We start from the raw sequence: 13,817 nt of genomic DNA, 5'->3' as shown, positions 1-13,817 counted from the left end.
AGTTAAGGGAGTTCTTAAAGGGGTTATTAGGGGAATTTTTAAGGAGAGCAGCATGATGAATGCTACACAGCTCCATCAATTCTTCCAAGGATTCGGTGAAAAGCGTTGTATCATCTGCGTGTCAGATGTTTTCATATTTAGTAGATATTTGTTACTTACCCTCTCCATTTGCAATTCTACATCTTAGCTCAGCTCTACCACCTAAAGCGGCTGAGAATTCTTGATCGCGAGTTGGATAGTCGGGTCTGAAGGTGGTGGTGTATTGGGGTCTGGCCGGTTCGTTGTCTTTCCAGCCTCCTCCTGTGCCAGAAGAGGTAGCGTCTTCACCTAAGAAACATCTACATTGTAAACAACGTATTGGTTATTTAATTTAATAGGAGCATTTGTCAGTCAAATGGAAAGCTAGAACCCTGAAAGTTCCATCAAAACAGATAAGGCGATAGCACCGAGTGAATTCCTGTGTATTGATGTAGATAATTCCCCATTTACTGTCAAGAACTTGGTAGATGATAGGGTACTCATTTGTCTTGGGATCGAGAAATCTGAAGACGAGGAATAAAAAAATGGTCAATGGCATGAAGATGCAGAAGGCAATGGGAAACCAATGCGTTAAAAGTTGTGAAGAATTGGGAAAAGAACTTCACAAAACTATGAGCATTTGGAAATCCACATATTTTTCTTCAAATGACTATGCTTAAACTCAGAAAGACAGTTTTTAAAAATAAAAACGAAAGAGTTACATATGGATAGATAGTTGATATACTGCTGTATAATATATCCAACCTATTAAAAGAAGATTCTACAGGATGACAAAAAAGATTCCTTCATATTTGAGTACTCTACTTGTATATGCCGTAAGAGACTACCTATAAAATAAAATATAAATATTTTGCAGATGATTCCAATATATGAGTTATTAAACAAATCTATGAGCTTTATGATTAACAGTGTTAATCTATGAGTTTATTAAAAAAATTTTCTAATTAACGTGTGAAATATTTAACAAATAAAGTTTTTCCGTCGTAAAAACATATCAAGGTATGAATAGGCAGTTTTTTACACTTTATCATTAGTAATAAAATATTGAAATGGCTTGGACTGTATGCATGGCAGTGTGGACCAAAAATTAAACGAAAAAATTGCATAATATCGTGGCAACTAATTGTTCGGAATTAGTTCAGAAATAGTTCGTAGCAAGAATTAGATCTGGCTAAGTCAGGATCGACGATAACTAATAAAAATTTGCAAACTGGACAGTCGCAACACTTTACGAGCTCTCACAGCACAATGGAATGCAGAACCAGGAAAAAATTCATCAAGGTAGTACTAGTATACAAATCAGAATTCAGTTTTTATAAGGTTGAATCGTAATTTTTCATTACTCGTAATATTTTAGGCGAGAAAAGTACCTCAGCTAACACAGCAGCAAAAAATAAATCACTTCAATTGGGCAAGATCGGAGATTTCATGGACAGTTGATGACTGGTCCAGAGCCATACTCAGAGATGAATCGAAATTTGATGTTTGCGTGGGGGACTTTCAAAAACGAGTTATCAGAGATAAAATAATGCATTCCATAAAGATTACGTCTAAGAATATATGAGGTGGTGGAAGGCACAATTAACGCAGCAAAGTATCAATAAATTTTGAAAAATAGGCTTGTAGGTACAAAGTGCTTACGATCTCTACCCGAACTAAAATTTTATATTTCAGCAGGACGGTACTGCATACCATACTGCTAAAACAACGAAAAAAAAAGGACAATAACATTAAAATCCTCTCATGGCCTGCGAACAGTCCAGACCTTAATGTTATTGAGTCACTGTGGCATAAGATCAAGCGTAAATGGCATAATGATCCCCAGAGGGATGAGTATGAGTATGCTGTTAGTGCTCGTGTACCTTGAAATGTTTGTACGACAAATACCTAAGATATTACAGTATACGGTATAAGGCGTATGGTTAATTGTGATAACTCACCTGTTGGGGGCCAGTCTATAGTCCGATTAGTAGGTGAATGGAACAAAAAGCATTTTACAAGTTAATTAAATGAGAATTAAACAACAAATAATGTTTATATTATTTTTGAAAAATTAATAAACTAAAAAATGTATATTAAAATACAAAAGGTGCTACATATTTGTATAACCTCTTACAATGGATCTGGATCTTACAATGGATCAGTGTATCTGAAATAACAGTGAAGAAAATTGCAAATTGTGGATGGACTTGCCATAGATTAATAATAAATACATTTATATAATATTATACTGGTGTGAGTTTTTATTGAAGCTCACCCCAACAGTGGCGAAAAGGGTTTAATTATTACCTTTTGCCTAATTGGACATAGGTGAATATTTTAGGACCACACGCATATGTCCCAAAGCATAGAGTCCTTCGATATTAACAAACTAGTGAACTTTTAGGGCGAATGGTTCTGAGAATTTATTACGTCTGGTTTTATAGTTACTAATAAACTCGATATGAAGGATTGTGCAAACGAGAAATAAAAGTGTTAAGCGAACAAAACATTTATTAACAACAACGAGTTTAACAAATATGCGGAATTAACGATAAATTGTCTTAATAGCGAAAGAGAGAGAGTATTTAATCTAATTATTGCGGAGAACGTATTTTCACGACGAAAAGAGGAGCACACAACACTAACACCTCGCCTTAGAGAGACTGGCGAGGGTCTTCTCAAATTCTATTCAAAGCACTGCATTAATATCTTAGTTTACATTTTTTTGCATGAAAAAGGGCCACACACATGTTATTCTTCTTTGGCAAAGCGACATGCATTTTACCCTGAAGACGATAAATAGCAAACATATGTCCGTTATCTTTTGTGCCTACATAACATAAGCTTTTGAGAGAACTAAAATATATTTTCCACCCACATACAGATTGTCCCAAAAATTTTCAAGAGAGATTTACATAAATGCGAATTAATTTAACTGTTGTTTTCACAACATATACAACAAAAATTATAACCTGTTGTAAAAATAGATAAACTTCATGTATTGTAAGAGGTTACAGTATTAGTTAATGTGCCAATTAAAAACTATTGAACAATAAAATGCAGTTAATATTTTTTTCTCATTTGGGGTCGTTTTTGAGTGAACCAATTAGTTTTTTAGAAGTCACTTCAATGTAAATACTCATATGAAATGTCTTCGGTACTGTATATAAAACGTTTATTAAGCCATCGTAGATGAAGATCAAGTACTTAACTAACCTGACTGCCAAAACAATACAGTAACTCAAGTATTTATTTCCCCTAAAACTAGACAGAAACTGTTTCTCCATATATTATGTGGAATACTAATAATATACCCTCCTCGTCTATGTTTTCTCCTTCGTAAGTATATAGTGGCAGCATGCATTTGGCTTCACTATTTCTGTCCAACTATCTTTCTTCTATGTACGTTGTGTCGCTTCGGAGAATGAGTAACCCAGTCATGTCTTTTATTTGGTCCGATCCTCAAGCTAGAGATCTTCCTCTGGATCTTTTGCCCATTCTGTTGCCTTGAACTATCATTCGTTTCATACCTTTTCTTTTAATAGTTATATCTCCAAAATATCTTAGTGTTTCTAAGGGCACAATAACTTTTCATTCACTTCTTTTTTCTCGAATAGAAAGAGTTTGACAAAAGTAATCCGTATCAATAATATAGTATCATTTGTTTAACTTTTTATGTTATTAGCTCACGATCTTAATAAATACCTATATAATTATTTCATTATATTTTTAATTGGCACAAATCTGTCATGATTATGAGACGTTACACCAAAAAGCAAAAAAAACACCAACCCGTATGGTTATCTTGTTGATATTTGTAGTGTAGATTCAAATTTCTTTAATTTATAAGTATTTCTTGGTGGAGATTATTTTGCAAGAAATGAACCCTAGACATGGATTAAGAAAAAGACAAGACATTTGTTACAATTTAAGTAAATGTAGCTTCAAGAAAGAAACGAGAATGAGGAGGTACTTTTCTATAATTGGTGGATTCGACCATTACATGATGTAAACTTTTGTTTTCAATACTTGCACAAAATTTAATATAACTTAGCCAAAAGAAAACGCAATTACAAAGTAGTGTTTACAAACTGATATGTGTTGACTGTCCAAAAACTTACATCGGTCAAACTGGCAGAACCTTTGACAAACGGACAGCAGCACACAAAAGAGCTTTCAACAATAGAAAAACAGATTCGTAGAAGAAGTATCGGCCGACTGAGTAAAAGATGAATGGCAACCTTCCATAGAGGTATCACTCCGCCAAATTGGACAGCAGAGGTGTAGATCAGAAAAAGATGAAAATATCTGGAGGAGGCCTATGTTCAACAATGGACAAACCAGGGGTGATTGATGACGATGAAGCAATTATTTATATCAGAAAATTTGAATCTACACCAAGTTAAAAATTACTCCTAAGTTAAACTACCATGGTCAATTGATTCTACTTACCAGTGATGTCTCCCCTGCTTGGCAGAGTGTCTACGATCAGTTGTACTCTTCGTTCTACAATACCAGCACTGCTTTCAGCCTTACATACGTAGATGCCGGCATCTTCTTTGGTTAGGTGAGTGAATCTTTGGAAAGATACGTTCGGTAGACCTGATCTGGCATTGGAGGAAAGAGGTACCTCGCTGAAAAGAGGTGAAAAGTAGTCATTTTATCTTTATATAAATATGTTTTTATATATAACGAGTTTATTACAGCTGTCACCGTTTCTCGCATCCTAGCTTCTAACGAGTGCGATCGTTCCAGTCATCTGCATGTAGACCCCTATCTCCTATTGCACCATTTACTTCTTGTCTCCACGATCTCCTTGGTCTTTCCTTTTTCCTATGGTTGGTGCAGATCCACTGTAACATTCTCTTTGGCCATATTTGGTCAATAATTCTTTCGACGTGGCCATAACATTTCAGCCTTTTGCATTCTATAGTTTCCAGGATATCAATGTCTATGCCCATACGCTGTATGATTTCAGAATTTCTTACTCTATCTCTTCTAGTGATTTGGCAATATCTACGCTACTAATAATTCATTTTCATTGCTTTTACTTTGGATGCGTATTATTTATCTATTACCCAAAGCTCTGAATATCCTATTTTTTTTTTCCAGTAATGTGGTTATTCACGATTATCCTATTAAGTTGAGGTATTGCTGAATTACCTTGACCAATTCAAGTAGATATTTCTTTTGTAGCCCGACCATCGTTTGTAATGCTTACCCCGAGATATTTATCTTCTATTTCAGTATCCTGTCCGACTACCGAACGTTGGCGATCATATTGGCAATAATAGCTTTGTTTACGGCAGCTCTAAACAGATTAGCGGTGGTCTCTTGTGGCGTTTGAAAAAACTCCAACCATTAGTTTTACATCCTATCCCCAAAAAGATACCTAAATTTCTGATTTATTTTGTGAAGCAATTTATCATTAAAATATTCTAAGCCGCTCCTGTTTGACACGTTTCAAATTGTTACGCAACATTGAGAAAGTACCTATTTCCCCTTGAAAAAACGTGTTGGACTGGTCCCAAAATTGTTGATTTTGCGGTGATAGGGACGAATTTTGCTTACAAGTACGCAGCAGGTTCGCAGCGGTGAAGATTTTTGCCGCGCGGAGAAGCAGTTCCACAAGTACTCTCTTAGCTGGTAACACGTCAGCCAACAGTGGAGCTCCAGAGACCGCTACCTACCGGCTTAAAATTGTCTTTTGTCGCTATGTTAGATCAAGTGGATGGTTTACCCTTTGTTCTATAACCATTGAGGAACACCCGTGCAAAGTTTCACCCCATAATGTTGGATTTGAAAGGTGAAAATCGCTGTGCAAATAATGTGACGCAGTTGAGCCGGTATGGTAGTGTGTGGTCTGTTTTTTGTTTAAAATTCCCGTATTGAAGTCCCCCAGTTTTAAAATTTTAACTATTTATAATGGTAAACAAGCCACAATATTATTAAAAATTGATTTTTATTAACGTTTCGACGCCCAAATCGGGTGCCGTTGTCAAAATACAAAATACTACTAACATAAACAATATAAATACTATATAATTTAAAAATACCTAGTTTTAAAGTTTCCCGATGAGATGCTTGGTCTCGTTCCAGTTTCCAGCTTATGTTTCTGTTTCAAAGTCCCAGTTTCCAGAACCCGTTTCGTCATAAGAAGCCCCCCCCCTTTTGTTGAATGGAAAGTTTGATTAAGTAGTGCGGTGTGACGTATGTGACAATGAGAATCTCATTTTGAGAAACATCTGTTTCTTTTGAAAAGGTATAGTACATTCTTGTTTTTAAATAAAAAAGGTGAATAAGTCCCAAGTAAATATTAAAATTTGTAGTTGGTAGAATTTTAAATATTCTATAAAGATATTTTGCTTTCAAAATGGTTTAGTTTTTGTAACGTTTGTTGTTTGTTTAATGTTTAAAAATCCCTTTGTATTGCCCTGTTTTGCTCTTGTAGCTGTCTAAAAATATTGTGTTCAAAAATAAAACCGTATTATGTAAATTAAATAAAATGGCAGTGACATTTGACAGCTCAGTCAAATTTTGTTTGAGATACATTGCTCAATAAAGTTTAAAATTTTTGTATTGAAAAAAAAAATCATGTAAAGTTAAAGATTTTTTTATATTGTAAGTCATGTAAAAATTTGTAGTTGTTTTTATTTGACATTCCTGTGGTAAAGTCATTCATTTCCTGTCTCGGATTTTTTTTTAAATAGGAATAAAGTTTGAGGTTTGAAATAAATATTTTGAAAATGTACCTATTTTTATTTTCTATAACCCTTTGGAAAATTATTAACCAGATTTCTGATGCAACCGAAATTGAGTTTTAGAGTAAAGGAAAAGGAATATGGCAAAGAAGCCAAGAAAGATGATAAAGAGTAGCCCAGTTTGACCCAAAAGAGGAATCTGAGATGAATGTCCCCCCAATCGGTATCCGTAAGTACCGTTATGTGTCCAGTAAGTACCCAATAGTGAATCTGAGGATTTATTCCAAACGGCGTCATATTTTAAATAGTAGGAGAGTCCTCAAGTCTGTGTAAGTGTCCTTTGCTTATTTGGTAATGGTAGTTAGTCTTCTTTACAAACCCCCTCATCCCTCTAACGAACCTATGATCCGCCACCGAACAACCCCTGAGCTGCCGTCTTGCAAAAGAGGGTTTGAGTGCCTGCTCCTTCTTCTTTAGCCCCATTTCGACCCCTAGTATCTTTGTAGTTAGTCTTATCCCTGTCCCCATCTGAGCAGACATTTAAAACGCTTCACTCTTGGTACCACTTTCGTAGATTTTGGATCCAGGATGTTCTTCGGCCTGTGACTCTTTGTATGTACTAAAACATTAATACAATATTACTTACGCGTATGAAGATCCAAGTTTAGTCCATCCCACTGTCGGTTGTGGCATTCCCGTTCCTTGACATTCCAGACTCAAAGAATCGCCTATACCTCTAGTGATCACTTCCTGTCTTGGAGTAATGATGATATCAGGAGGACTGTGAACAACTATATGCGCAGAAACGCTGGCTGAACCGGCTTCATTGATCGCAGTACAGATGTATTCTCCCTCTTCGCGTTGAGTTATCTGTGTGAATCTGCAAGAAAGGAAACAATTATTCAAAAACCAAAAAACCAATGAAATAAAAATTAAAAAAATCGAGTTATGGCCTCAAATTAAGACAAAGCACCCTCAAGAATCTTCAAAGCTGTTTACAACCATAGCTATGAGAGTTCCTGATAAATATGTATTGGAACCAGATCATTTGATAGTATTTAATGGGTATTCTAATTTAAATTCTGTAATAAAACATACCTTAAAGTGCCTCCAGACATTTCTTCTACGTTTGAACTCAATGGCAACCCGTTTTCTCTTGTCCAGGTGATCGTTGGAGACGGAATTCCAGCTACAGCTCTGCATTGGACCACAGCACTGTTTCCAGCAATGACGATCTGGCTAGATGAGGGGTAAACTTCCAATCGTGGTGTTTCCAAACCTAGAATGAGACGACAATAAGCAAGTGTTTTTAAAAAATAGCAAGACGAAAAATAAGTCTAAGATGAAAACTATCTCTGAGAAGATCTAGCTAGGCTAGAGATCTCCGTGACTGTCTTTGTGATGGTGAACTCCTCACGTTCTTACGTCAATCGTGGATTTCCAAATTGTACAATCCATTGAACGATATCTAAACCATTGGACCTAATCACCAGTGAACAAGACATGTGTCCAAAAATGTATATAAAAATATAATTATTCAGATAAACACCTAAAGTTTAAATATATTGTACCGGGTGTCCCAATAATACCGGCTCTCGACCATATCTCAGGAACCGTTTATAGTACAGCTTTGAGAAAAAAATATTTATAACAAAAGTTGCCTCGTGAAAAGCCTGTAAATTATTTTCATAATTGTAGGTCCACCGCCTAGAGGGCGTAATTGAATATCAAAAATTAAAAAATCAAAATTTTATAAAATTTACCTAATGAAAGGGCACTGGAAATCCAATGATCGTATTCTCTATAAAATTCTGCGCATATTTGATTTCACAAGTTTAAGTGTACCTTTGCAAATAAGAGGTGGGGGTGAGTGGAAACCTTCTTATGAAAAAATGGCTGTAAGTCCGGTTCTGCTAAATCAAATTTTGCATACTTGTTCTTGTTGAAAACGGCTCTTTTTCGTCAATGTGAGAGTCTTATATTCAAAATAGCCTAATAAGTAATATGCCAGCTAGTAGGCGTTATTTAATTATATTCGGAAATCTAGTTTTCTTTGGAGAATATTAAATACAAGTATGGATTTTTAAACTACATTACAAAATTAGACCAAATTAGCACCATAATACCGAAAACCGCATGTCGATACCTTTTGTCTATCTCGAGATATCCTAAGAAACGTGTACATTTTAAACAACTGTTAATGTCACCGGTAAACGAAGTTAAGGAAAAGTAGTGTGCTATGGAAAAAACAAAGAAACATTTTCCAGATGTAAACGTATATAATTAAATAAAACAACAATAAAACAAACAACACTATAAAATATAATAAAGAAATAAAAGCAACTACTTACTTAGTGACGAGCTAAATGTTCAAATTATTGCCCATCATTTTCGATGCAAGCATTTACTCTTTCAACAGTAGATTTAACAGCAGTCTCAATTTCTGCTTTCGCAATGCTTTGAATGGCGTTTCGTATTCTCTAGATTCTAGATCATGTTTTCTCGAGTAGTGGGCCTAGCGGCAAAAACAAGGTCTTTAATCCGTCCCCATAAATAAAAGTCTAAAACAGTTAAATCTGTTGCTATTCGATCTACTCTTGAAAGAGTAAATGCTTGCATCGAAAATGATGAGCAACAATTTAAACATTTAGGCAGTCACTAAGACTAAGTAAGTATTTGCTTTTATTTCTTTGTCATATTTTATAGTGTTGTTTGTCTTAATGCTGTTTTAATTAATTATAAGACAATTGCATTGACGAAAAAGAGCTGTTTTCAATAAGACCAAGTATGCAAAATTCGATTTTGCAGAACCGGCAGAACAGTCATTTTTTCATAAGAAGGTTCCCACTCACCCCCACCTCTTATTTGCAAAGGTCGACTTCAACTTGTGAAATCAAATATACGCAGAATTTTATGAAGAATACGATCATTGGATTTCCAGTGCCCTTTCATTAGGTAAATTTTGTAAAATTTTGATTTTTTAATTTTTGATATTCAATTACGCCCTCTAGTGGTGGACCTACAATTATGAAAATGATTGCCAGGCTTTTCCCGAGGCAACTTTTGTTATAAATATTTTTTCTCAAAGCTTTACTATAAACGGTTCCTGAGATATGGCCGAGAGCCATTCTTATTGGGACACTTGGTAGATAATGTGAAATATTACTTACGTGTCACCTCCACAACAACTGACGCCTGCGCAATTCCATGGGCATTCGTAGAGACGCAAACATAAACGCCGCGATCTTCAATGGCTGCGTTTCTGATATTAAGTGTGGAACCGAACTGTTGTACGTTGTTACCCAAATCACCACCAAGTTTCGTCCATTTCACTGAAGGAGGTGGAACACCGGTTGCCGTACATTGAATGTCGGTCTGTCCTCCTTGGTTCAAAGTTATTTTTTCTGTGGAAACTGAAGCCGTAGGGAATTTTCTAGAAAATGCATCAAAATGTCAGTAACCAGTTAGCCATTATGTTAATATTTAACTCTATTACCCTTCATCGCTTCCTGTAATAGTCACAGTAGCTCTGTTGGAACCTGTTGTACCAGAGGCCGATGTAATTGTACATATGTATAGACCAGAAACGTCAGGGGTAGCTTTTCTGATTATCAAAGTGCCTCTGTCCTCGTAGGAATTGTATGGAAGTTCGCCGTCTTGTTTGCTCCATCTGATCGATTGACCAAAAGCGCTTGAGGTACATCTGAGCATCACGTTGTCACCGGTAACACCTCTGTAAGATGGTGGAGAGATGTCGACCTTGATGATAGGACCAACAGTAACTTCGTGAACCATGATTGAGAACCTTGCTGAGTCTGTGCCAACTCTGTTGGAAGCGATGCAGTTGTAATCGCCGGAATCGGAGACTCGCGATTGGTAGATGCGGAAGAGACCATTTTCGAAGCGCTATAAATTTAGAACATTTTAATTAAATGACAATATATGAGATTAAACGACAACATATAAGATTAAATGACAACATATGAAATTATGCTGCTCGCACTCATCTGCTCGCAATTTACTTAATTAACCAGCTTCGTCCAACGATTAAACATGGTCCTTCGACCCGGATCAATGTATAAAAATTGCTATTAGATATAAAATATTTTTTATATTATAATAAAAAGGCTTTTTACCTGTCCTGGACTTAGAGGTTGGCCATCAGCTCTGACGATACTGATTTGTGGGGCAGGTACACCATTTCCTACACACTGAATTTCTACCGGCTGTCCTGCGTTAACGTCTACGTATGGTTGGGATAAAGCTATTCTGGGAGGCCTGTCTTGTGGAACTAAACAAAAAAAAATGATATATAAAAATAGAAGATTATTCTTTCATGTTCAAAATAATGTCAGCGTTACCTCCATATCTATAGGCTTTCCTAAGTGAAACTATGGCAGCATGCAAAAAATAGAATGTTTACTTTTACAGATTACATCGTTATACTTTTTTTAGGTGCTTGCATTGAGGTAAAAATTATTGTTGGCATAAAAATGATGAAAACATTGCTGTTATGTTGAAATAAAGCATATATGTACTAGGTTGTTCAATAAATTTTGCGGTTCGATAAGAGAGGGTGATGCTACTAGCCTAATTTTTTTTTGTTACGTTGGTACACTCTTCATATGAACGTATGTGAAGTTTTATTTCAATCTGTCAATTCATTATTTTTTAGAAGCCATTTAGATAAATAGCAGTCTGATTTTTGCATGAGAGTTTTATCTCTGTTCGGAGAGTTTAAGTCTGTTCTGTCATATGCCGTTTTCGTGGTCTGACCGTTCCAAATTTTTAACCAGTTCTACAATTAAAGCTTCCCCTGTTACAGTGTTCCCATATATCAAAGTTTGTCCGACTAGACACCCTTACGCTATTAACAAATTTTCAGCTTGCTATTAATCAACTTTTTTTTCATACGCGGGATCCAGACCTATTAGAATAAATGCGTCATCTGAAAAATACTTAGACAAAACGCCGTATTTAAATGTTACTTACCGCGTTTATCCTAAGCAGCCACTAGATGCGGCGTTCTGCCTAAGCATTTGACAGATTTTTACAGCATGTGTAAAATTTTTAATAAGCTTAGTTTGTTGCCATTTTTCAACGAGAACGGTTGTTTGATATAATTTTTTAAATATGTCAAATAGAACAAAGTTAATACTGCAGAAGGCTATTTCTTTATCAACAGAAAATCTAAACACATATGTTTGAGCTGTTGGTGATCAAGAAATAAGGTGTGGTTCTAAAAACAATGCAGTACTACTAAGTGAGAAAAATATTTCCATTAAATGTGGAGTTTCCTGAGCTATTGCGGAGTTTCCTATGTGTACGTATATTTTTGTTGATGCGAGATTCTATTATTACGTTACATCAGGCATTTTAAACAGCGCAAATTTTATAAAGTTTGTTCGAAATACGAATTTTGGTACGAAGTATTTTGGTCGCCGTAGGTCGTAGAATTTCCCAATAAAAAATGTGTTATAAAAGTACATAGTTAAATCAATGTCTAATAATTAATAATTAAACATAAACTTCATCGTAAATGTTAATCGTTTCTGGAATTTTTCTAATTTTAAAATGCGAGACGCCCCTTAGCGGCAAACTTATTAATTCCAAAATTATTTCAAGCACTTTTTTTGTCCATTTTCATGACACACTTTTATAAAAAATGTTTTTTATTCTCCCTTTTCATCGTTATATTGTATTTATTATACAGTAGACTCCCTCTATAACGAGAACTGAAATGGTAAACTAATTACATCGTTATACGCGGAACTCGTTATATCAGACAATAATAATATTGTGCATACATATGAATATTTATATAGGTAGTTTTCTAAAATATTAACTTTCTATAGTGAAGCCATTCGGAGCAATATAAGATGCTAAATCTGGTTTCCTCGACAATAAGGCTTCGCCATCATAAATTATATTTTTTTTTACAATATTTAGTATCGGTCAATAGATAAACAGAATAGAAAGAAGTTTATTATACATAGGTAGCTGGTGGATTTTATTACAGCACTACCCTCGATAACCGTACATATGTTGGGGATTTATGTATACAGGTAGTTGGGGTATTTACTTATAGCCATTACAGCGCTAAAAATAGGTAAAGAATAAATAAGATAGATATTTTACGATTTCATTTTTCCTCGTTATATCCCAATATGCCTCGTTATAGAGGTGTTCAGTTCAATAGGAATTTCATGGGACATCTAGTGTACTTACCTCTCGTTATAAGCGAAACCTCGTAATAACCGTGTTCGTTATAGAGAGACTATTATGTATTATAAAATAAGAAAATGCTTAGCGCAAACGCAGTATTGCATTCTTCCTAAGCAGGAGGAAGTTAATATATTTAGTATACTTAGAAAGAACGCAGTAACATGAGTTTTAGAGTAAATAAGAAATTGTTTGCCAATCTTATGTATAAATATGAATTCTATGATATCTATTATGTATATAAAGTAGAAAACAAAAAAAATTCTAAATAGTTTTCAACGGCTAGACATTTAAACAAAAACCGATTTTACTCAAATGTGAACTCTCTGCAGATACGGCGTTTTGGCTAAGCACGGCAGTATAGTAAAACCTAACTTGGTATTTACTTGGTATTTTCTGATTAATAGTAATTTGTTAATATTAAAAGAATTTAAATGTTGTCGCTTACCTCCTACATTCAAGTCCACACTGGATGTCACTATCGTGTAGTCATCGCTGGCTTCACAAATGTATCGTCCAGAATCAGATACTCGTAAATCTGTGATTACCAGGAGACCATTGCCGTCATCAATGGCACGTGATGGTAGATCACCATCGGCTTTTCTCCAGTTAATTCTAACAGGCTGTCGAAAAAAGAAGATAATTAATACACAACTGTTTTTGTCGTGAAGTTACAAATCAGTAACAAGATCGTTGAGCTTTTTCTGAGATATAAAATCGGGCTGTTTCTCGATACCACTACTACTAGTGTTACTCTTGAAAACATGGACCGCTTTTACTTCAAATACGATTACTTGAACACTTTGACCCGTGAGTTACAAGCTTCATTATGTCCGAATCTGATGGTCAAGGAACTCTTGACCCTGTTCCCTC

The 13,817-nt window shown here is 35.2% G+C and overlaps 1 protein-coding gene across 37 annotated transcripts in view; it reads right to left on the bottom strand.

The window, feature by feature from the left end:
- Positions 1-13,817, bottom strand: part of LOC114332075 (basement membrane-specific heparan sulfate proteoglycan core protein) — a 1,202,649-nt gene that overhangs the window by 47,711 nt on the left and 1,141,121 nt on the right. For 36 of the 37 annotated variants that reach the window (XM_028281834.2, XM_028281940.2, XM_050653272.1 and 33 more), the window contains 9 exons: positions 13,393-13,567; positions 10,859-11,013; positions 10,219-10,628; positions 9,893-10,155; positions 7,821-8,001; positions 7,369-7,602; positions 4,474-4,655; positions 1,980-1,994; positions 160-327 (listed from right to left, as the gene is read on the bottom strand). In XM_028281834.2, the coding sequence (XP_028137635.2) occupies positions 160-327; positions 1,980-1,994; positions 4,474-4,655; positions 7,369-7,602; positions 7,821-8,001; positions 9,893-10,155; positions 10,219-10,628; positions 10,859-11,013; positions 13,393-13,567 (1,783 nt within the window). The remainder of the gene's footprint in view (positions 1-159; positions 328-1,979; positions 1,995-4,473; positions 4,656-7,368; positions 7,603-7,820; positions 8,002-9,892; positions 10,156-10,218; positions 10,629-10,858; positions 11,014-13,392; positions 13,568-13,817) is intronic. The other variant, XM_050653266.1, reaches the window with a different exon arrangement.

Source organism: Diabrotica virgifera, chromosome 6, assembly GCF_917563875.1.
Source record: "Diabrotica virgifera virgifera chromosome 6, PGI_DIABVI_V3a".
In the NCBI taxonomy this organism is placed as follows: Eukaryota; Metazoa; Arthropoda; class Insecta; order Coleoptera; family Chrysomelidae; genus Diabrotica; species Diabrotica virgifera.
The sequence above is the reverse complement of the archived record's forward strand: the minus strand, read 5'-3'. Positions and strand labels throughout refer to the sequence as shown.